The 26,092-nt window shown below is 37.1% G+C and overlaps 1 protein-coding gene across 2 annotated transcripts in view; it reads right to left on the reverse strand.

Moving 5' to 3' along the window:
- The window catches only part of LOC149813263 (DEA(D/H)-box RNA helicase family protein), a 43,669-nt gene extending 17,912 nt beyond the window's left edge, over positions 1–25,757 (reverse strand). The window contains exons 1-6 of one of the 2 annotated variants that reach the window (XM_089991451.1): positions 24,366–25,757; positions 22,903–23,009; positions 17,565–17,620; positions 17,254–17,478; positions 15,971–16,177; positions 2,479–2,565 (exon numbers count right to left, since the gene is read on the reverse strand). In XM_089991451.1, the coding sequence (XP_089847577.1) occupies positions 2,479–2,565; positions 15,971–16,177; positions 17,254–17,478; positions 17,565–17,620; positions 22,903–23,009; positions 24,366–25,654 (1,971 nt within the window). In that variant the 5' untranslated portion in view covers positions 25,655–25,757. The remainder of the gene's footprint in view (positions 1–2,478; positions 2,566–15,970; positions 16,178–17,253; positions 17,479–17,564; positions 17,621–22,902; positions 23,010–24,365) is intronic. The other variant, XM_089991452.1, reaches the window with a different exon arrangement.
- Between the last annotated feature and the right edge of the window lie 335 nt (positions 25,758–26,092).

Here is a 26,092-nt window from a genome sequence, read left to right on the forward strand (position 1 = left end):
TCATATGAGATGATACACCTGGGTCTATTAACCATTTCGAGAAACTACTCGAAGAACCAACAAGAGTAGTACCAAAAGTACACAAAGAAGAAGAGGAAGGAAATCTGAAATATTCACTTGGTCTTAAAGATGCATATTCAAAGAGAGGACTTTACTTGTCTCAGCATAAGTATGCAACTGATCTTGTTGTAAACGCGATGCTAGTAAATAATTCTAGAAGGGTTAGTTCTCCTATGGAAACAAAAGTAAAATTGAGAGCTTTAGATGGAGTAGAGCTAGAGGATCCAGTTGTGTACAGGCAACTAGTTGAGAGTTTGATATACTGGACCATATCCAGGCCATATTGATATATCACCTATACTGTTCATGTGGTTAGTCAGTTTATGAGTTCCCTCATATCGGTTCATCTTGTTGCAGAACTTTGGATCATCAAATATGTAAGGGACAGTATGCATGATGGAAAGTTCTTCTCTTCATCCTCTTTCACAGATCTTAGAGCCTTTTGCAATGCAGATTTTGGGAGATCTGCCCAGGATCATCTCTCAAATATTGAATTTTGTATTTTTCTTGGGAGCCCCTTAATTTTTTGGAAGAGCAAGAAGCATCAAAGAGTTACATTATACACAAATGAAGCAGAATATAAGAATATGGTTCAAGTTACAACTGAAATTATTTGGATAAGGTGGTTATTAGGAGAATTAGGAGCCCATATTTATGGGCAAACCTCTGTATTGTGAAAATATGAGTGTCATTCATATTATAAAGAATCTAGAGTTTCATGAAAGGACTAAGCATATTGAGATAGATTGTTACTTTATTAAAAGAGCCTATGAAGATGGAGTTATCGCTATTGAGCACGTGAGCTTTAAGGATCAAATTGCAGATGTGTTCACTACGAGTCTTACTCATTTACATTTTAGTTCATTCCTTTCCAAACTAGAGATAATTCCTCCTACATCATCTCAAATTTGAGGGGAGTGTTGAGACTTGTGTATCATATGTATGACAATTTTGGGTGCTACCCCTTTATCGTATATATGTGTATGTGTCATTCTTTCTAAAGGTATTCTTGTTCATTTTCAATTAGTGTAAAGTCAACAGTTTTTGTCTCGTAGTGAGGTAGAGGAGATGTCTCATATATATTGTAACCTATGTCACATAGGTGCGGGTGCAGATGCGGCGATGTGGCACTTTAAAAAAACTTGGGTGCGGGGATGTGGGAGGGTATATATATATAGTTTTAAGTTAACACTACGTGTATGTGTGTATTTATGTATTTATGTATTTATGTATTTATGTATTTATTATATACATAAAAATAGACTTGATTAGGGTTAACTGAATCTACTTTTGGATATAAATGGACCTTAATGTGGTTGACTGCACCTAACACAAAGGAAGTTGTGTCCAAGTGTCGCATCCACCTGGGTGCGGGTGCGATGCGGGTGCGGTGCCCTGCTAGAAGAGTCTGTGTTACATAAATTGTAACTCTCTCATTTTAGAGGTAATGAAGTTTCCTTTGAGTTTTCCTCTCTATTCACTCTCACCCTATTTCTTCTCTCCTTGCTTTCATATGTAAAACCAAAACTGAGTATCTTTCTGCACCGGGCTTCAACCAAGAGCATCCATGCACCTTAATGAGCTATAGGCCTCATAAGTAGCCCAGACTTAGCTCTTAGGCCTATCCTCGCCTTGAAGTTCATGTCTCTTGTCTTACCTATGAAACATGGGGCACTATGACATTGCTTCACTTTTGGAAAAGTTGGTGTTTGAGTTTTCACACAGGTTACATTTTTCTAGCAAATGAAGTTTGTTATCAAGCTGACAACTTTTAACTTCCGTGAAAGTGCAATGAATGAAACACATTTCCAACGTAAACTTGACTCATAATTGTGCCTCAGCCTAAGACACATTCTTCACAACTTCAAGCAAGAACAGACAACAGGACTTCCCATAGATATTGGAAAGCTTGGTTTTTGTGACCAGTGGCTGTTGTTGGGAATTTTTGCAGTCAGGACTCAGCAGTCCACTGGACAAAGAAAAGCAGGTAATGCATACATGATGGAGATTATATGCTTAAGCTGAGCAGACACAAGCTTACAGACATGAGCCACCGGAAGGTTCACAACTATATACTGCTTACAATCGAGGGCCTGTCATTATTTATGTTCTCCTCTTCCAAGTGAACAATTACTGCATATATTTCTCAAAAATTTATAGAGTTGTTAAAGAAGACAAAGTACACAAGTAAATTAAAGCATACAAGCAGTTTTTGTTTTCAATTTGCTTCAACATGAAACTTTTCATCCTTGGCACAAAACATGGATTGGAAAAATAAAGGTTAGAATTCTAAAAAACTTGCTGCATGTAACTGACAGACATTAACAAGCATCCTACAGGAGGCGGTTAAATGGCCATATACATTATTTAAAGAAGTCAAGGGCAAAAAGGAAAGCCACAAAGGACTATGGTTTAAACCTTTGCATGTGTCTCTTGCCTTCCCAATCCCACTGTGTCCATATAAACATGATCCTTCTTCAACACAAGTTGAGAAATTCTACGTACCTTCATAAAACATAATCATACAAATGTAATGTGAATCAAGAGCTTGGTAGCAACAAAAATGTTAAGATATGTGCATTGTATTAAATACCTAAGTACTAAACTATACTTATATGTATTTTCTTATGTACCTTTATATTATCTCTCTCATTTTAATTCAAAGTATACTTATTGTGACATGCTTTTTAGTAAAGGAATATTTTATGTGCTTTTAGGATAAGTATACATATTGTATAATTTAAGGGTACAGTAGGGTTTTTTATTTTTATTGGTCATTATTTAAAATGACTATTTTTGTAATTTTATTTATTTATTTATTTATTTATTTGGTCAACTTAGGCTGACCAACTAGCTGTTGGATTAGTCCCAACGGCTCGTTGGAAGAGGTCCAACTAGCCGTTGGAACTCTCCCAGCTAGCTGTTGGGCTAATCTCTCTCTTTCCCACTATTTCTTCTTATATATGGGTGGTGAGTGTATTTGTAAAGCGAGAGTGGTGGGTAATTTTAGGTGTGTGTGTGTATGAGTGTGTTTGCAGTGGGGGATTTTGTATATCTTTGTGTTTACTTCACATCAATAAAATATTTTATTTTATATCTTGTTTCTTCTTTTGTATTTGCATGGCCTATTGTATTTAGCCAAATGCATTTTTTATAATGCATTTGGATTTCATCTATGTAAAAACCGTGATTTTTTCGCTAATATTTTTGTTTATAAAATAAAATATTTTAAAATATGCAAATTGGGCCTGAGATCCACATTTCGGATCTAGGACCCATAAAGGGGTATTTATGTATAATTAATATCTATGTGTATTAATATTAAACATAATAGTAATATTAATAATAAATATTTATAATAAAAACATAAATCTAACACAAGGATCCACAGTTGGATCCATTTGGATCCAACTTGTGGATCCATATCGAATAGGTAAGACGCGGACCCAACTCGGGGTTGGTTTTCGGGTCCCGGGTTCGGACCCGGGCCGCGCCCTGTGTAACATAAAAAACATAAGTAAAAGGGCAAGGGTCTGCCCGATAAACAGGAGGGAAGGCAGCGGTTAGGGTTCTGAAGGAACCCTAATACGATGGAAGTAGGGGGCGGGGTCGTGCGCAGCCGCCGGTGAAAGGAAGGAAATCTCCTTCCTTTCCGAGAGGCCTCCCTCCTACAAAAGGAGTCCCGACCTCCCTTTCTCCCCCTCTCGTTCTCCTCTCCACTCTCTCTGTCTCCCTGTTTCTCCCTCTCAAATCCCTTCGCGACGCCGGAGCAGACGAGGTCGGTGGGAGCAATTTTCCCCTTGCTGCAGCAACCTCCCCGTCACCATCTCTCTTCCTCTCTGACCTCTCTTTCAAGCAGCCACCCTCGGTCGACAGCCTCGTTCCCCGCCGTCGGCATCCTTGGGTCTTCTTTTCCGCAAGAGTCGGATTTCTTTTGAGGTACGGGTCACCCCTATGAAAATTGATGAGAAATCGAACTCCGGTTCGATCTTATGTTTTTTTTTCTTTGGATGGAATTGAGGAATGGCCCATGGATCGTCCCCATGACTGATTTCTCAGAAACTGCATGTTTGGGTGAGGTTGGTTGAATACCAAACCCAGCCGACTGGGTCGGCTAGGTCATGTAAAAAAAAAGATTTGTGGTCCCAGGGCATAGGTCGGTTGGCAGCCAGCCGAGTGATACTCAGCTGACTGCCAGAGGCAGGGGATGCGCAGCCTCAGCCTGTGCTCTGTTGTGCCTTGACAGGCCTAGCCGACTCAATCGACTGGATTGGGTCAGAACCCAGACAGTCGGCTGGGTGCTGGTAGTACCTTACAAAAAAAAAATTAGCCTTTAGGGCTGAACTGAAGTTAGTGTTGCCCAATTCAAGTTAGGATTTGGTTACGTCATGGACCTACTTTGTGGCTATATATATATTGCATTAATTATAAAGAAGAAGCTAGAAGTTTGCCGGGAGCAAAGGTCCAATCGAGTATGTCTTGAAGTTTCTTGTCTTACTTGGCTTGTTATATGTCCTCATTTTTAATCTTTTTATGGTCTCCGTTATTTTTACTAGTAATGTTATTATTCTTCATTCTCCAAATTTGTAACTCTTATTTTCCAACTGTTAAGTCCTCTACTGTCTCATATGGAATTTGGCACCCATGGGGATGACTTTCCTTCTGCTGATAACGAAGTTGGGGAACCTTAGGGATGCTAGCATGTGAGGCTCCAGGTGAAAACTGGTACTTGTCCTTTTTCGTTGAACATTACAAGTTCAGATAAACCAAAAGAATGAGAGTAACATGTTTGTGTGAGTTTCTCGATAACAATTTGTTTCATCAAAGATTGAGGAATTGTGCTTTGCATAACCTTTACAAGGATATGTTTCTACATTCATGTGTATGGTTTCCTGTGCGCATCCGAGCAAAGGAGGTTGCAGCTGACTAAATTTATCTATTTATGTTGATGGCATGATCTTTTGCTACCAAAATGGAATATTCTAAGCTGGTATTGTTTGGTTCTTGTTTCATTAGTTCATGTGACCCTTGTTTTACTTTGTCTATGATAAGAGACATGTCCTCCTTTTAACACCTGTTATGTTACTTAGGATCACGTTTTATTAAGAATTTCTGATGTTGATGTTCTGTGTACAGTGCATGAAAAACACTGAAATTGGATCTTCTTGTCATCGTTTGAAATAGTTATTCTTAATGTGCTTATTCACTAATATCGAGTTTGAACAGTTTTATAACATTGATGGTGTATGCTAGTACATGTGCACTTGAAAACAAAAATGAACATGTGATGTAATTTCAATGAAAAACATGCATTGACAAGTATATGTGCACATGATCGGAACTATGCATGGACAGGTATGTGCACACCTAAGAAAACTATGCTTTGATGTGAATATGTGTAAGCAAATGACATGAGTAATGCATAATGAATGAAAGCATGCCACTAAATTGAATATGTGCATTACGTGAAAGCGTGCAAATATCACTGTTACGTGAATTGAATGTAAACATGCTCCCAAACATCTTTGTTTCATACACACAGTTGAAAACTGCATATATGAATGTGCACTTAGAAAGCGTGTGCATACATGAAATCGATGTGTGTTTGGCATGTACAATCCTGCATAAATGTTCTCATGTACTTATGAATCATGAACGAATGCATGTGTGTTAAGTGGTTTCATGAAAGTAATTTCACATGGAAGGTAAACACATGCATATGACTGTGGTAGCTTATGCATATTGTTAAATTTGTATGAATGAATGTGCATTTTGGAATCATGATGGTATCATTGAATAAATTGCATATTGCTATGATTTTTGCATACGATGCATCGATGTTCAAAATGAATCATCATGGGTCTGGTGGGCCTTGAGCTTTGGTTTTCTCTTCTTTTATGTATTTTAAATGCATCACAAAAATCACCTTTATTTTTATTTCACTATATTGCATTGTTCTGTGTTTCCACGGGCAGGAGTCACGTGATGGTTCCCACAGGGGTAGATGGGAGCTTTTGCCTTACTTTTGCATGCTGAATTGCAAAACTTAATAATTGACATCTAAATAAAAGATAACGAAAAAGGAACAATGTAATGTATAAATTGAGATCTCCCATCTGGAGAATGGGCATCTTAGAGGTTTGGTTTTGGGAGGACCACGAGGATACAAAAACTCTGTATGCTTTACTTTGACCCCTGAACCCGTTATTGAAGTTCTTTCTCCTGGCCACGGTTTAGGGAGAGTCTGCCACTTTACCTAAAGGTGGTGTATTCGACACAGTTGTTGTTTTGGTATACCAAGGAAGTGGCACTCGTAGGCGTAGAGTGTCCCTAGTGTCCCCGACATTAGATGTGAAGGTCTAATATTCCGAAGGTGATTCGGTCGAGGGCTAAGTTTGAAACCCAGTAATAAAATACAAATTGTGTGTTAAGCTACCCTGAGAACCTAACTTGACCTCAGGAAAATTGTACCCGCTTGGTGTATCCGCTGGCAACGGTAATTAAAAAGAACTTAAATTGTATGTATTTAATAGAGTATGCATATGAAAAGAAAAACTTTAATGAAAGACAATAAGGTGTTCATACATTTCACATAAACTATGTCACATGGGTGCGGGTACGAGTGCGGGAATGCGACACTTCCAAAAAAACTGCGTGCAGGGGTGCGGCAAATATATATATATATATATATATATATATATATATATATATATATATATATATATATATATATATATATATATATATATATATATATATATATATATATTCCCAGGACTTATAATGGAACAAAATTGTTGTGTATTTTGGCGCAACGAGACAAAATTGATGAACCGAAAGGATTGGCAATCTGATCGACCCAGACTACTGTGTTTTGTTGACTGTCATGATTCAATCATGTCTGAAACTCCCTGGTCTTCACGAAAAAAATATAAGTGAAAGGTTTGATGTGGTTTGTTGGAGAGAGAGTCTTCACGAATCCTACGGCTCCACCGCCACTGCCACGCCCACTGCCTAGGGTTCTTCAAATTTCATTTTATATACAGTTGCACCCAGATCTTCGATCTGGACTCTGGATGACAGCTAAAAGAAATTTATTGGATTTGACATGTGGAAAAGAGAGGTCTACACCAGGCTACGGCTAGAGAACCCATCTCGTCAGGAGAAAAGTGAATACTAATTGCCACCAAGGCTACCACCACCATTATCATTTAATATGGAGAGAGAAAATCCTTGACGAAGAAAGATCTGGATGGTTGAAGGATAAAGACTTCAAATTGCTCTTGAATTTTAGTTTTAATTTTTTAGGAAGATGGATCATCATTTCCAAGTTAACTGTATGTTTTCCAACGCTACGAATTGATTGTTTGGAGGCAGGGATAGCATGGGATGCCAACGAAGCTCGTCAGATGTTGTGGACACAAGTGCCCCTTTATAAAACAAGAGCAGCAACAGCAAGCAGGCATCCACGCCTGCAGGGATCCAGCAACAGGTGGGGAGAGGTGAAGATTCTGGAAGTCCTCGTCAAGAAATAGACAACTCTAAAGAGACAGAAGCTATCAAGGCCAAAATCAAAATCAAAATCCAGCAAGGGGCGGGTCCCACTGTGCGGTCAGCTGTCAGCAGAATTTTTTTTTTAAATTCCGCAGCCCATTTCATAGGGCAATTTTAAAAAAAAAATCAAAAAATTGAACCAAAATGACCTTGGGTGCGGCCAACGAACCCAAGGTCGGGTTGACCGCACCCGCACGCGCACCGCGTCGTGTCGACGCTGGTGCGGCACCTGTTTGGTCGAATCCCTGTGACATAGCACATAAATCATGCATAATCCTGTTATGCATTAGATCATGCATATTTTACTTGTTCCCTTAATTATTATGTGTTGTTGGATGTGTGATGGTTAATTTCTAATGCATGTTGAATGTCTTGCTTACTTAAATTGAAATTTCTGTTATTGATTAAGGTTCTTGTATGCTTAATAAATGTTGCATGAATGCTTAAATTGAATTATGTAATTGTCATAATTGCATTCCTCTGAAAAATTGCATGAAATCGTATATGTGTTCTTTATGCTCACTTATTTTCATTATAGGGATCTGTACGCAGAATTCTTCGGATTTCTGACCCCCTTTTTATATGGTTTTTCGCAAAAGCAGGAAATCAGTGAAGTGACTTGCGTCTCGGGAAGTCACAGGCGTCACGCTCTTACTAGACTGATCACAGATGGACAGTGTTGCTCTACTTTTATCTTCTTTTCGTTTCATTTAGTTGATATTACACTCTAAATAGTTCATTTATGCAATTGTTTCTAGACTTAATGCTCATCATTTCAATAAAGGTTTGGTTTGGTATGGATGATAATTATAAGCTCTATTGTGGTGTTTGGCTATCCAATTGAAATTGAAACTGTGAGGACCTCGGGTCTCTAGAAAGTTTTCCGCACTGAAAAAAAAGATTTCTGCGTTTTTAAGGTGCATGAGTTGGGATCGTTGCAATCTATATTGGTATTTTTGGTTTTTTATGTCTTAGGTTCCGTGCCATTTTGTGACCTGGTATCAGATTGAGGAATAATCAGCTTGGTATTTGGTCTTTGATGGTGGGTTCAAGTACGTGCTTCGTGAAGAATCTTGATCAAGGTATGGCTTGGATTCAAGGGAATCTTAGTACGGTATGTTAAAAAAAAAAAACTGTGTTTAATTTTGCTTATGTTACCTATCTCATGCATTATGTACATGAAAGTATATGTTCATGGATTTTTAAGAAATTTATTAAACAATTGTTTGTTGTTCCCTTATAACTATTTTATGATATTCTTTGATTCTTGCTTGATTATAAGTACCTATTTGAGTTTGTTGGAATCATCTTTATATATAATTTCTTTTGTTATTTTTAAGATTTCAAAAATGTATTGTGTTTTTGTAATAATATTGGACTTAATTAAACTTGTATTAGTATTGTTTCTCAGTCTTGTTAAATATTTTAATACAATAGTTTTGTGTTATTCACATGTGTGATCTTATGAGATCTTGCTCAACTTGTGTTCGAATTTTCTTTGATCTTGATACTTTATCTGTGCATTTGAGAATCATTAAAGTTATATATGGTTGTTTCTTTGTGATAATGAGTATTTTGTTATTTGAGTTTGTATACATGATTTTGCCTTATGATCTTTGTGCACTTGTGATTGTCTTATATTTAACACACATTTATGATTGATTTTGTTTATTCGTGCATAAGGTTTTAAACATGTTTTCTTCATGCATGATTTGTTTTCATGAGAATTATGCACTCATCCTTGAGGAGATTATAATCATGTTTTGCATGTTGGCATGGGCTATAGTGATTTTTTTTCCTATGCTCTTGACTTTTGAGTGTGTGATGATACCCTTCATTTACTTATAGGCACCTTGAATATTTATGCAACTTAAGTTTATAGCATAAAATGTGTGTGTATGCACGATGGATGCATGATATTTTTTGTGTTCTTTGTTGACTAGTATATGCATGTGTTTATGAATGTATAGCATTAATCTATGAGTTTTTGGAATGATAACACATTCATGTATGCAAATGATTCTTTTCGAGCAAGTGTTCTCGTTAAAATTTTTGAAATTTTTGTGATCTATTTTGTATGAAAACATTATTGTCCTAATTTGAGGACATGTGAATATTATATTTGTTGGATTTGTGCTCGTAGGCAGCCTATGCACTTCTTGATTGTGTTTCTTTGGAACTCATTGTGTGATTGTGATGGTCTTATAGGCATATTACATACATCATACATGTTTTATTAAATATATCATGTATGCATGAGAACATTTTGGTATCATATGTATTTGTGAAAATTTGGTATTAAATCTTTTTTTCATATAAAACTTTGTATGAAGTTATTGTATTTCCTCTTATGAAACTTGTTATGAAGCTTATGAATGCTTGATGTGTGGGCATTTAGGCATTATACATGTATCTCGTCATTGTACTGTGATTTATTATATGTTAAATTCATTTGAAGATTCAAATTCTTCTACTGGACTTGATTTGAAAATTGGGTTTTAGAATCAGCTCTTGTTTGTTTCCTTTTTTTGGAAAGTGTTTTTTGAGTTCTTGTTACCTTTTTGGCTTTGGTTTAGCTCATCACAGTATTTCTTTTGATGCTCCATCACTTATTTCTTTTGGCTTTTTGGAGGTGAGTTGTGTGCACCTCTTTTATTGTGGGGTTGGAGAAGTTTGTTGACGAGAGTTGTGTGCACCTCACTGTTGTATCAGTCTAGATTGTTGGTTTATGGGTGTGGTTTTGGCACTCGATTTGGATCTAACCGATGTTTGTTTGATCTCTGGCTCTGAGAGTGACTTGAATCACTCATTTATTGTGTAATTTGTTGTAACTGGATGCTTGTATTGATGGTTATCTGTGATGGCTATATTTTTTGTTGTGACCATGGTGATTAATCTCAAATTATCGAAAGTTTGTAAAATTTATTGTTTTTGCCTTGATTTGTATATTATTTTCAAATCATCTTTCTTATCTTCTTGTTGACATTAGTTTGCTTTCATTACAAGTTCTTTTTACCTCTCTTGTCTTTCCACTCTCCCCTCTTATTAGAGTAAATTTTCTTTGGATAAGAGATTTGTTTTATCAATGTGGTGAGTTATGTGCACCGATTGTAGCTGATGATGTTGTTTATAGTTTTACAATCATTTGTGACATGAGGTGTGTGCACTTCTTGTGATTCTAGCAGGTTTTTATTGTCAGTGTAGATAGCCGGTATTGCAGGTGCATGGTCATGTTAAAATATATGTACTCACATATATATATATATGTGTGTGTGTGTGTGAAATACCCGATAGGGGTATTTTTGTTATTTTACATAGTTGTTTTTAGAAACAACTATTTTACTTAAATAATTCTTTTTAGTTCTTTTATTATATTGAATAGGAATTCACGCATAAGGGGCCCCACATAGAGTCGTTGGGGGCTCCCAACGTCTCTATGGGGAGCCCCCAATGGCTCCCCTTTTTCAGCCCTCATTTCTTGTATAAATAGGGGTCTTTGCCCCATGTATTTTTATGGCTTTTGAAGCCCTCACTCAATAAAGATCCATATTTTTTAAGTGTTCCCTCTTTGAAGGTTTTTTGTGTTGTCCCTTAGTAGACCATTTCGATATTCCCCATCGTGGGTTCTTGTTTGTCCAGTATTGGACCGTGTGAATGCATTAAGTATTCTTATTATACATTTTTGCATACTTTCTAACATGGTATGAGAGCAAGGTTGTGATTGAGTTGTTTTTTGGTGCATCGAGAAGCGTGTTATTCAAGAAATTTTAAGAAAAATGGTGAAGTACTCATTTTTCTCTCTTTTCTTTCTTAAAGTTATTCGGTATGCATTCTTTTTCCTTAAATATCATGCATTATGAAGAAATATTTACTCCCTTGATCATTTATATGTATGTGTTTTCTTTGTCATTATGTTTTTATTAAAAAAAACAAAAAAAATAAATCAAAATGTATTTTTCACATTTAGTGTTTGTGTTACTTGATGCTTCATTGAACCTTTGCCTTTTCGTATATACACTTTTTTGTATGTTTTTTGAAAATTTTAAATGATAATTTTTAAAACCGGTGAACTTGTTTTTCGAAAAACTAAGTATATGATTGTGCAAAACTTGCTTTAATGGGTCGGTAAAAATTTATGACCATTGGAGCTTTGAATTTATATTTTATGCCTAACTTTGTTTGTAAGCATACATTTTATATGAATGGTAAGTCTTTAAAGAAAGTTATGCTGAGATTAAAAATTTTGTGAGATATGTAGTGTAAAACTATTGATCACATATTCTTCTACACTCTCATCATATTTGTTGTTTCATATTGAAGGTATGTACTTATCCACTAAAAAGTCTTATATGTGGCTTCTTATAATATTGTGTGTGTTTCAAAAAAAAAAACTCGACATATATCCAAGGTTTTAAAACCCGTGACTCGGAACTCGACTCGTTCTTTATTGACTCGTGACTCAGCGGGTCAACTCGGTGACTCGGACCAGGTTTCGTTAACTTTTGATTTTAAAACAAAGACAATATATAAATTGTCATTTAAACATATAAAGGTTTGTAAAATGACTTAATTACTAGTTTAATTGATTAATAAGTAAAATAACATCAAGTAAAACTGCTCTTAATTCAAATCTCACATTTACTAAAGAAACTACACAAGCAGGAGCCAGTCTTTCAAGACAATGTATAAAGAATGACTTAATTACTAGCTTCAAGAACTTTAATAGCCATCCTGAATATATGGACATAGTTGTTGTGTTGCAGGGCCTCAGAAAATCCTTGCAAAATTTTGGGAGCATTGAACTTTATCTTGATATTTGTAAGTGTGTTTCTGATGTAGAGTTGATTGGACCATGCCTTATATATCTGCACATAAATGCATATAAGCTTTGGATAATGAGAATGCTCTGATGTATATTTATTATAATGATAATTGTGGGCATTTTATGTTGTTGGTTTTGAACAGGCTGGCTGCCAACTATTGTGTAGGTCTCAAAGATGGTTGCATGAGGGATCAATTATGTTAGCTGGATTAGTGGATTCACTCTATGTTCATTGAGGGGTACTGGGTTTGTTTCCTTACCTGGAGCTACCAAAAGGAATGAATGATGGACATGTGAAATTTGATTAACTTTTACTAATTTTGTAATTTTATATTAGGTTGGTAAGCCTATTGTTATTATGCTATTTGTTCTTTGAAAAATGAACACTTACATATGAAAAAAATGCCCATAGCCTTTGAAAAATGAAAAAAAGAAAAAAGTGCCCAAAACTCGCCCGAGTCAGCTCGAGTCAACCCGAGTCAACCCGAGTTTTCGCAAAACGAGTTTAGTTTGTCGAGTTTTCGCAGAACGAGTTTAGCTTGCTGAGTTGACTCGTTGGAGGGCCGAGCCGAGCCGAGTCACCGAGTTGACTCGGCGAGTTTTAAAACCATGCATATATCATCTATGAAAAAATTCTTATTAAGTTTTAACTTCCTTTAACAAGGCGTGCGTATCTAATGCGTCATTTCATATGAGCAATATTTGTTTGGAAAAGTTTTTTTTATGACGCATGTTGAATTAAGATTAGTTCTTTATTAAAAGGAATGGCCTTGTATTACTATCATATCAAATATGGTTATTTTCTTTGCATCTTGATGCTCTTAAAGATTCTTCAATTTGATTGTTGTATAATTGTGTTCAAGAGTTTATCTCATTGTAAAATTTATGGATTTTATTAATGCTTGTTGCATAATTGGTGAATTATGAGTTGATTCTAACTTTTTAAGTCATGTTTTTGATAAACTTATGAGTTTTTGAATTTTTCCTCAATAAATATTTGATTTTCTAGATTTGTGCCTTAGTACAACTTTATGTTGTTGTGAGAAGATTGTTTGTGAGTATCTTTTATAGATACATTTGTGGATTTCCTTTTTCTTACATGATATCTTTCAAAGATTCATTAATATTTGTGAACCATTGTAGTTCTTTTGAGATTGGTCGTGAGCATCATTTGAAGTTTCAATTGTGGACTTCATGATGTTTCACATGAGATTTTCAAACTTCATAATCTCACCACCTTTATTAAGAATGCTTATATTGGCCTAAATTTGTTATTTGTTCATTCAAGATTATTGTCATTCGACATCTTGTATTGCATAAAATTGCATCCATTATCATTTGGTGTGCATATAATTTTACTTTATATCTATCATAGTTAACACTTTATTTGACTCTTGGATTATTCCAAATCAGTTTTTACACATGACATTGCTTAATATTTCATGTTGTATTTGTTGCATAATAAGACTTTTTGGTATAAATGACTTCATTTTGAAGAATTGATTATGTTAAGCATGATTTGTGTTTATGCAAAATTGTTGTCATAAGGCATATTGTTATGCATATGATTGATTATCTACCATTATTGGATCCTTGATTTGATTTTTTCAAATCGGCTCTCTTTAAAGAATCACCTATTTGGAAAATTATTTTCATAAGTGTTTGTTGCCTTCTTATGCCATTTATATTGTCCATCACGAACTTTATATAATGCATCAATTTTCTTGGCCTTGTTATAGAGATGTTTGTTGGTGTCAGTGTTATTAAAAATGCGCCTCAAGGTGCAAAAAGCATGCCTCGCCTCAAGGCGAGGGGCTTTACGCCTTGAGGCGCATGTACAAAGCTTAAAAGCCCCAAGGCGTGCGACTCATACGTCTTGAGGCGCACGCCTCAAGGCGAGGCGCGCCTCATGCCAAGGCGTACACGCCTCGAATTTTGGAATTTTGTTTATTTTTTGCTTTCTAGGGTCGCTCTGAAGCCAATCAGATATTTTATCTATTTGTTCCACAAGAGGCACTTCTGGATGTTGCGTCGTCATTGGCTGAGAATGCTCAAACTAGAAGAGGTTGGAACAGAGTAATAATTGAGAAGCCTTTTGGCTTTGATTTACAGTCTTCCTTTGTGTTGACACAGTCCCTTCTTTCAAATTTTACAGGTGTGCCTGCCTATTCATCTTCTCTCTAGTAGATTATTGCTTGAATTAACTAGAGCCTTATTCAACAAAAGCTAAAATATATGTAGTATGTTTTCATGCCGTTCCCAACTTATTTCAGAATCGATCCATAAGAAACCAGGTCTTAAATATAAGGCCAAGAAGAAGAAAAGGTCGGCAGAGGAGGGCCATCGCCCCCTTGACGGTCACAGGAAAGGTGACAAAGGCGGCAGGGGTGCCGCCGGCCACCTGTCGACCCTCGACAAGCCCTACCTATTGGCCGGGACAGAGGAAAAAAGGTCGGCAGAGGAGGGTCATCGCCCCCCTGACGGTCACAGGAAAGGTGACAAAGGCGGCAGGGGTGTCGCCGGCCACCTGTCGACCCTCGACAAGCCCCAAATGGAAAAAGGGGAAAGGTGGAAGGCATGGCAGGGGCCTCCGACCTCCTGTCGGCCTCCCGGCGAACACAGAGAGAGGGGAAAAGGGAGACACGGCAAGTGGCCGCCGGCCTCCTGGCAATACAGAGAGAGCACAAAGGGAGAGAGGAAAGAGAGGCACTGTGGATGGCCGCCGGCCTCTCGGCAACACCCAGAGAAAAACAGAGAGAGAGAGAGAGAAAGAGACACGGCATACCTGGAAGGGGTCCGGCGTCGTCGACCGACGTCGCTGGTGCTGCGCACACAGTGAGCAAGAACGAGGGAAGAGGAAAAGGTTGCGAGTTGCGGGCCTCCCCTCCCCTTGCGATGGTTTTAAAGAGGAAACGCGGCAAAGGAGGAGGCATTATGGGGGAGAAGAAAAGGGCACGGAGGGGGGAGAGATTCGGGAAACCCTCAAAGGGTTTCCCTTTTCAATCGAGAGGGAAGGGGAAAAGCGGCGCAGAGGGTTTAAAAGACCCTCGCCCCTGCGTCGCATTCGTATAACCCTAATGTGTATTATGGATCTGGGTCGAATCTGGATCCAACCCGGGTCCAAGTTTTTTTTGAAAAACGTGGGTTTTACAAAGAATATAAAATCATAAGCTAATTTTATTCTCTAACAGCTTTAACTCTTTAATTAAGATTACTATATACCTTTTCTTTCAGACATATCATAATATTTGGCATAAAATCTAAAATAAAAAAGGACTATTCTTAAATATAATGACTTTTTGGCATACAGTTAAATTTTCCTCAAAATTTAAAATCCATGATCACCAACTTAAGGGAAGCACATGAGAAGTATCTGGAAGACATGAAAAAAGTGAGAAAAAGCATGGATGGGAAGCATATAGAGAAACATGGAAGAAGTGTGAGGGAAGCAAGGTTCTCTTTATGTTTACCTTGCCTCTGAACCAAGCTTGTAGGGAAGTGCGCTTCCAGTAACTTTGAGTAAAAGTGACAAACCTCTTTAGGGATTGTAGCAGAAAATAGCATTGATTGCCTCTGTCGTGGCACACAATCAACAATTTTCTCTATGTCTTTACGAAACCCCAATTTCAGGAGGAGATCTGCTTCATCTAGGACAAGTACTTTGAGACCCATCAAACGAACAGAAAAGCCTGATCTATTCTCAATGTGGTCCAACAACCTGCCAGGGGTTGCAACAATAATCTGCAGAAGAGACAACAACTAGAAAAGTTAAAATAACAAAACGAAGCAAAGATACTTTTATACACAATAACAGACAGTTATGTGATAGAATTATTGAGTCATAAAGTTGCAACAGTTATATCAGCATGTCTTAAGAATGACACACAGCATGAACTTAAGTGTATCACGGCATCTCGTTGAAAATGATGTATGGAAAATAGAACAGGCATCCAGCTGGGACAACATACAAGGCATATAGAACACTTGTTCACAGTGGCAACATCCATGGTGCACATAACCATATCATCCAGTGACAGAGAAAAGTAAGATGCTATTTTATTATCTAAAATATGTATAAAGATGCATTCATAGTTCAAGAAAATCACTGTGCTGCTGAGAGATATGAGGCCATACAGCCTAAAAAATGCAAATTCCAGTATTCAGTTCTTGTAATTAGACTTTTTTGTTTAGTTGAAAACTTGAAAAATAGATAATTACCACTCAGCATAACAGATTGAACTTCAAAACATCAGTTTAATCACCTCAACTTTCAAGAATGTACAACTGCAATGGCAAACATAAAACCTGGCGTGAACATACCAAGTGAAGAGGGATTCAACAGTGGATACTAGAAACAGACAACCCATTTATTCAGAATTTTTGCTGAAGAGGAGTGATATAGTAAATGGAAAAGCAGAACTCCAGCTATGCAAAAATTTAAAATCCCATAATGAATCATCGGCGTGCTGCAAATATGTTAGATAATTTTGCCATGCATTTTTATGATGTGGTATCTCTCACTAGTACCTCAACATTGTTTGAGAGATATTTGTCAAAGATAAAAATGCAATGCATGTATGAAGGCACATGAAAAATATTCGTAACATATTGCATCCTCAGAGATCGTTTGGTCTTCTATTTAGACTGACAGGCCAGACAAATGCAGGATTATAGGATAAACCAGAAAGCCAGATTATAAGGGCCATCAATGAACCAAACGGCCGTTAAGTACTAAATATAAGTGAACTATATGTGCATGAATTCATGTAGTCCCTGCATTATGAAAAAGGATAAAGACATCTAAATTGTAGACCAACCTGACAAGGATCTGATTCCAACCGTTTCTGATCAACCTTGAATCGTGTTCCTCCAATTAATGTTTGGACGCCAATTCCACAGTGGTATTTCAGCAAAACATTTGCCTCAGCTGCAATTTGACTTGCAAGCTCCCGGGTGGGGCAAAGAATAAGAACAAGTACTGGTGGCAGCCTCTGATCTGAACTGCTAAAACTAGCCTTCAAAACTGCTTCAATTGCAGGAAGCTGTTTTTGTTCACAAATTTATAATTGAAAGAGCCAAGAGAATGAAACAAAAGCAAAACTGACTACATGAAAGATTTATGCATTACCAAAAATGCTGCAGTCTTCCCAGTTCCAGTTTTAGCTTTAACCAGAGCATCTTTTCCTGTTACATATTTGATGGGAACCATCATCATAAAGATATTCCAGCAAAAACCTCCATGGTCAAGAGCATGTGAAGAGACTTGTAGAAATTGTTTTCCATAAAGCCAACAGAAGGCATGCAAAAAAAGAAAAAAGACCCCCACAGTCAAAATAACACAAAGAAATAGTACTTTCAAAGGCATACACACACAGTGATGCTAAATTAACAGAGGTATCAGAATCCTATGTAGTCAAAAGCGCTAGGCAGTGCCTAGTCGGTAGACCCCTAAAAAGACTAGTCAAGGACTAGGCGGGACTAGTCGGCACCCTAATTAAATATAAAAAAAGTACACAAAATATACATAAAAATATTTTAATTCTTTTACTAATAAGATGATTTCATTACACAAGTACAAAATTACACATGCTTCACCAAGTATATTAATATACATAACTAGAATATACATATATATAATTGTACACACAAAAAAAATGTATATATATATATATATATTCAATTATTCATAACATATTCAGTATAATCAACAAAATATGCTTTCAACCTTTCAGAGAAGCACAATAACACACATATATAAATAACATATTACATAATTCATAATGCTAAACATGCTTTCAGGCTTTTATAGAAAAAATCATCAGAAACAAAGTAACATGCGCATATATAAAAAACATAATCAATTAAAATTAATTGTGCATGCTTTCAATGTTTCACAGAAAAAATCCCAAAAAGCAAAGTAACACACACACACACATAAAAATAATAACTAAGCATGTTTTTATGATTTCACAGAACAAATCATACAAACACACGCACATTGATATAATTATATATATATATACAAAAAAATAACAATATATATATGAATAATAAATAATTAAACTGCCCTTGTGCCTAGCGTAGGCAGCTTAGTTGCCGACTAGGCGCCTTAGCCGGTGCCTAGTCGGAAGGTACCTACCTAGGAATTGCAAAGCCTAGGTGTTCTACTTAGCCTAGACCGACTAGGCAGACTAGTCGGGGCTTTTGACTACATAGCCAGAATCTAAGTGACACTGATAACAGCCTAGTCCAACTTAGCTGAGATATGGAGTGAGCTAATACTTAGTGGTGACTCAACTTTTGCCCCATACACATATAGTTATCCACCAGATAAATGCAATCAATATAGCCTGGCTTGCTGATAATGAGGACAGCTTAGCAAGTCTACAGGTACCAACTTTGGCAACTTGTACATTATTGTAAAACCTTGCATGATATTTTGTGAAACATTGACTTAAACATAATCTGTGTACAAGCATTTGTCTGTGCATGTCTCTGTCACACAATTCAACAACTACAAAGAGCTGGTTTGTTACAGAAGCATGACGAAAGACAATCCAATCACAGTAATATATCAGGACTACAACTGAGAACACAGTCTGCATATTCCAAAAACCTATTAGAGTGACAAAGTATCATGTCAGCTGCACATGCTTATGGAAGAAAATAATTGTGCAGCAGTAAGGTAGGGGTTCTTCTCTTTTTCCAATAGAACGAGGGTTTAGCATGGCTTAAATCGTATGAACTTTAATGGATGAACATGTCTATAAATTTCTACATGCATACCACATGTATTTTTATCGTTCTTGATGATTAAATCTGATTTTCTGCATCCCTGAACATGTTTGCAAATTTCTGCATGCATACCACATGTATTTTTAACGTTCTTGATGCTTAGACTTGATTTTCTGCATCTCTAAACATGTCTTCAAATATGTATTTTCAGCGTTCTTGATGCTTTTTCTTGATTTTCAGCATGCTTGCGATTTTCTGCATGCAAAGGATATGTATTTTCTGTATTCTTGATGTTTTTTCTTGATCTTTAGCATGCATGTGATTTTTTGCATATATGTTCTTGTGTTCATGACAGATTTCAGCAGAATATATATATATATATATATATATATATATATATATATATATATATATATATATATATATATATTTTGTCTGTGTTCTTGGAATAAGACTCACAGCAGAATATATGGGTATATATATACATGTTGTCCACGCATATGTTGTTTGCATATATTGTCCACACATATGCTGTTTGCACATGCTGTCTACACATGTTGTTTGCATATGTTGTCCACGTTATGTTGTTTGCACATGTTGTCCACGCTATGCTGTCTACATTATGTTGTTTGCGTTCTTGAGCAGATTTACAGCTTAATATATATATATGTGTGTGTGTGTGTGTTGTTTGCTCATTGAACAATTTCGTAGCATAAAATATATATATATGTTGTTTGCTTCTTGAGCAGATTCGTAGCACCGAATATATAAATATATGTATATTAATCTGTGAATCCTGATTTTAGCAGAAATATGTAATGGACAGTTATTCATATGTGAATTGTTAACTGTTTTGATTTCTTCGCAATACGGTAAGATAATCTGTGAATCCTGATTTTAGAAGAAATATGCAATGGACAGTTATTCATATGTGAAGTGTTAACTGTTTTGATTTCTTGGCAATACGGTAAGACTGTTACGCATGGTTCAATATGCATTCATTAAATTGTCATGATTGTACCATGTATTATGTATGTATTATGTTATGAATATGAAATTTTGATTATTTATATGTTTCATGTTCACTGAAAATCTTGCAATGTCATCTTATTGTGGTAATGTTTGAACCGCTGATGGGTCGTTGAGGGTCGTGAGCATGTGTTGCTTACAAAATATTGAATTGTGATTTTTGCATTGCAAAATGATTTTTGTCAAAAATTGGTTTTCTGAATTAATTACACTGTTGAATTTGATAAGACAAGGGTCTGAAAGTGTTATTGCATGTGGATTTACAAAATTGTTCTTGTGCAAAGAATTTTGAATTAATTAACATGGTAAAAGAGACCAAACAGTGTAATAATTTTCTTTCCCGATGTCCCTTTGAAAGGATGAAAACCTTGGATGGTAGTCATGGGGACCGTGAGAATACTAAACACTGTGTGCATTTGTTGTCCTCAAGAACCCGATGTGTAGTTCGTGTTCCCGGTCACGGTTGTAGGAAAATTTCAGTCACTTTGATTAGGAGTGGTCTTGTTGACTCAGCTGTAGTTATTAGTATACCAAGAAAATGATGTCAATCGATGTTGATTTCCTTATCGTCCTAACATTAGGTGATGATTCCTAATATCTCGATTGATGATGATGATGATAATTCCTGATATCGGTCGAAGAATAAGTGTATAACCCAATAATTAAACTACAAATTGTGTTTTAAGCTACGACTGAGAACTACCTTGAACCTCGGAAACTTAGATTGTTTTTTAATATATGCGGGTTTGAAAGAAAGTGAAAATTAAATTTGTGTGCATTAAATAGGGACAAGCATGCAAAAGCAATTCTGATAATTTAACTTAAAAAGTTATTCATGCATCTTGCATTGATTGCATACATCCCTAAATGTTTAATTTATCATGAAATTGTTATTGTTTGCTTGAATTGCTTAGATGATAAGTTTGTTCTGATGATATGTTACTTGTGATCCTTCTTAAACTTGTGCTTGATTTACTTTATACTATTTTCTTATTGTTGGAAATTTAAAGGGTCTCGTACGAGGACTTTAGTTTTTACCGTATTTCTAAAAATGGTTTTCAAGTATTTAGGCTCCATGATGAAGGGACTGGCTGGCTAGAGGACACGAGGATTATGAGTTGGTGACCCGGGTTCTGATGTGCACTGAATTAGCTTGATTTGATTTGAAAACTATTTAGAATTTAGTTGACATTATTTGATTAAGTAAATGAAATTTTGGTTCATGGTTTAAATTTATTCTATGCCTGAAATGGTTGATGGGTTGTGAATATTAATTTTGTAATGTGCCCCTAGTCCTTGGGAAGTTTTCCGCAATTGTTTAAAAAAAAACTGTATTTTTCGAGGGTCGGTTTGGAATCTCTAATATGCCTCTAGTCAGTTTGGGGTCATTAAAGACTACCTTGTACCTCAGGATTTTAACATGTTTCTAGTATCCGCATGTTTTATGCAAGATGAAACTTAAATGTGTTGCATTAAGTATGGTCATGCATTCAAAAGCAATTATTAACAATTAAATAAAAAGTCACTCATGAAATCTGCATTGATTCATGCATTGATTAAGCTTTGGTTTGTGCATCCATTATGGTTTATGTAGCATGCAAATTGTAATGACCTGAAATTAAATTGGTTCATGTGAAAAGTGTGAATTGTGTGTTAAAGTCCTCATAAACTTATGTTTGATTTTATATATGCTTTTTTCCTTTTGGATTTTGAGAGGGTCTCATACGAGAACTTTCGTTTTTACCCTAATTTTTTTAAAACCTTTTCAGGTGTTGAGGCTCAATCCTAGCCGAGCAAAGTGATGGAGGGACCAGCACTTGCTGGAGAAGACGAGGATTTATGATTTGGTAGCCCAGATTCTAATGGATATAGGAGTTGACTGTTTCGTTTGGAACTAACTGAACTTTAAATTGGGTTACTAAGTTAAATACATTCAATTTAAACTTATGTTTTGGAATAGATGTTGGTTTGGTAAATATAAAATCTGTAATGTGCCCAGATCCATGGGTTGTCTTTCCGCAATGATTTAAAATATGTATTCGTTTAAAAAAAATATCGCATTTTTTTAGGGTCAGTTTTGGGGACGTTACACTTATTCTTGCTCCCGCTCTAATGCCATGTTAATTTTGGCAGAGTTTTAGCCAGTATATGATGTAGAGAAGAAAAGAGAGAGAGGATGGAGAAACTCTATGTGACGTTCCTCTACTCATGAACAAGAGGACGTCCCTATGTGTGTATTTATAGAATAAAATATAGAGTTACAATAGGACTGTTATACAGCAGTTTGTGTTTAAGTAAAACTAGTCCATCGCAATAACCAAAATACTATGCCACCTATAGTCCTAATTATAATAGGACTGGTATGACCAGAGTCCTAGTTATAATAGGACTGAGATGACCTGAATACCCTCTCTATCCTCTTCACGTCTCCTTAACAGATTCCTCTACTGCCGAATTAGCTTATAACCAAGAGCAACATCATTTGACCAAAAAATTAACAAGACATTGAACATGAGTCACCCATAAAGAAGATTTATGGGCATGTCAAGTTCTGGCAAGCGCATATGTTTTACCAATGGATTTTGGAATGACACATAAAACTCATAAGTTTTAGACATAAAATTTTAACAATAAACAGCAACTACCACTTTGAAATTTTTTAAATGAAACTAACGCATATGATCAGACACCATAAGTCATACCTTCAAGGCAGATAGACAGTGTAGCCGCTTGTACCACTGTCATTTTCACAAAACCAGCTGAAGAAAGTGCTTTAATTGTTAAGGGAGATATGCCACATTCATCAAATCTGTAAACATGTTAAAAAATCATTAAAGAACCTATCACGGAGGAGAAATGAAACATTTGAACTAGTCTTCCGATTTGTTTGAATGTTAAGCTAGACAATTAGAAAACCAAACTGAAAATGTTAATAAACTCATAAATATATATATATATGAAATGGCAAGAAGCACAAAAAAGATAAAACTCATGTAAGAGGGTACTAAAACCAAAAAGATGACGGAATGTGGAAAAGTGTAATGTACTGCAAAAAAAATTGGTTTGGTATACAAATAACAGTTGCTTTAAGTTTTAATATTTGTATAAATGTGCTCTTATTAAACTATGATTATCATGAGATAATTACTACCTTGTTTTGTGAAATCACATGATACATGTAAGGACATGATTGAGCATAAAAGTGTGCATCCACATATCAGGATTCACGGTTTAAGATGAAAGAAGCAGTAATTTTACAGTGACACAGTGGGTTGTCAAACAAACTTGTTGTTGGATATTGGGGATACCACGGCCAGGGAACAAGTATAGATAATCATACTGTTGGGTATAAGCTCATAGGACTAAAGGCCCGTTTGTGTGCCGTGGAAACCTTTGAATTTTCATGGAAATGCACACAACTCCATGCATTTCCGTGGGGCCCACCATGGCAACTCAAACACAATATCCTCTTTCCATGCAGAAAGAGGACCTGGTTTTTCAACTGGCACACTTCCTGTGGGGATGGTCAGACTTGAGTTCCGCGGAAGAGAGCTCAGTGGCAAGTGGTGCTGCGGAGCTCTCTTCCATGGCACACAAACGTGCCCTAAATGTTCCAATACAAAAGACAAGTACTTGGGATTGTGGATGGATCCGTGAATCATGAATCATGAGTGTGCCAGTATTTGTTAAGCCAACAGATAAATGAGTGGATATATTCAGCAAAGCACTACTACACATTTTGAATCTTTATAAGGCGCTTAAAACAGGGGACAAAACCTGCCTGGGGACACCACGGTCCCTGCAGGCAGGTTGTCCCACTTTTGCAAAGGCCATCTAATCAGTCTGTTTTGTCCCAAAATAATGAGATGCCAGAGTTGGACTTGGCACCGCAGACACCAGGATGCGGGGTTGCAAACACCCATAAAATGTACCCAATAATGTGTACACTGATACATACGACCACATGACTCAAGATTGACCATTCAAAATAAAATATCTCCATGACTCTTACGATGAAAAAATGTTTCATAATTACGATTCACATATTAAATAAGAGTTTGCTCTGCAAGGCATCCAGTTCTTGAACGTTTGCAAAACTCAAAAGAAGGCGCGGCATTTGAATGCAACCATGTTCAGTACTTGAGTTAGTCTATAATAGAAGCACCTTTTGTCACTGAGTAGTGATTCCCGCTTCTCCCGAACGCCTCCCTCTGCAATGCTAGATAAGAAGTCCCCACTTTGCAACTGCATTCGAATTGACCGTGAAAATCCGTTTTCATCTTCACCCGGCTTCGGAAATCTCCTCTCATGCTTTGCATCATGATTCCTCAAAACGCCTTCGGCAAATCCCTTCTTCATAGGACTAACCCCTTCCCCAAAATCATACATCCCCTCTTTCTCATCAGAATCTGATGTTGACCATCTCATATTCATACTTTTCTCAGAAAACCCATGATCCATTCCATAGTGCAATGATGAATTGTTCTTCGAAAACCTATTCTTGTTGAAATTTCTTCCAGTGAAACTCGAATAATTCCTCCGAAACAAGCACTCCGCAGAAATTCCCCCAATTCTCCTCCAGATAACCGAATCCAAACTATGATTCTTCCCGAAAACCTTACAAACCGTTGCAAAACAGGTCAATGAATCATCCTTCAAATGCATCGGAAAACCTTCCCGTTGAGTATGCGACAGTAACTCCCTTGAATGCCATTTTCCACGAAAAATCTCCCCAAATTTTCTCGAATCAATCCCACCTGAGATGCTACCAATTCCATAGACCTTAGATTCCATATAGGACCGCATCGATCGATCATCTTCCAGGAAAACCGGAAAACATCTCCCTCCAGTAAACGTAGAAAAATCCCTCCATAGGCCATTTCCCACAAAAATCCCACCCTTTCTTATCAAACCAAACATAGTTATACTATCACACCATCCCAAACCCATATTTTTCGGACTAAGATGTTCCTTCCGACAATTCAAAGAAATTCCCGTCCCCGAATGGCTGGAAAACCTCCTTCGTGATGCAACTTGCATAGGATTCTCCCTTATTCTCCCTGAATCGACGAAATCAGAATTCCTCACCGAAGAGGGCAACCACGAGGGAGCCGAACGCCGAGCTGGACGCTGCTGGGGCGGAGGCGCACGCTCCTCCAACGGGCCATCGTCTTCGTTCCAGAGATCCTCCGCGCCAGCCTTCATGAAGCGATCGGCTAGCGCCTTCACGTGATCGTCCGGCGTCATCGCCGCGAACTGCGGCCTGTCCGATCCCGCCGGCTTCTCGGAGCTCCCGGCGATCCGGCTCCGGATCTGCGACCGGATTCTGGCCTCGTAGAGCTGCTTCTCCTGCTGGAGAAGCGTCTTCTCCTTCTCCCTCGCCTTCTTCTCGTGCATCCTCTTCCATTGCCACTTGTTCAGGCCCCCTGGGAACGTTCTGGGGCCGCCGCCCATCGGAATTCAGCCGGAGATGGAATATTACGGCGTACGGAGAGGGAAGTAAGCGGAGGTAAGGAGGGATGGGGGTGGTTTGAGAGAGGAGTTACAGGCAGGAGGGCGGCAACAGGGTTTAGGGTTTAGGGAGATGGGGCGGGTTGGGACGGCATCTTTTATATGCCCATACCCGGAGATTTAAGTTTGGTTCGGATATGGTACGCGATACTAACCTGACACATTGATGGTCCTACACATAACACACTAAGTTTGGATCGGATATGGTACGCGATACTAACCCTGACCCAAAATGAATCTACAGTAAAACTGCCCTTGGCACACTCATCGCATCAATCTTATAGGGAGTACTTCAGTAGTTATTTAATGGAAAATCAAAACCCACCCAATAAAAACATTTATCTATTTTTGATATACTACAGATGTGTAATTTGGATCATG

The sequence above is a fragment of the Nuphar pumila genome, chromosome 16 (genome assembly GCF_984573655.1).
Source record: "Nuphar pumila chromosome 16, dmNupPumi1.hap1.1, whole genome shotgun sequence".
Lineage (NCBI taxonomy): Eukaryota > Viridiplantae > Streptophyta > Magnoliopsida > Nymphaeales > Nymphaeaceae > Nuphar > Nuphar pumila.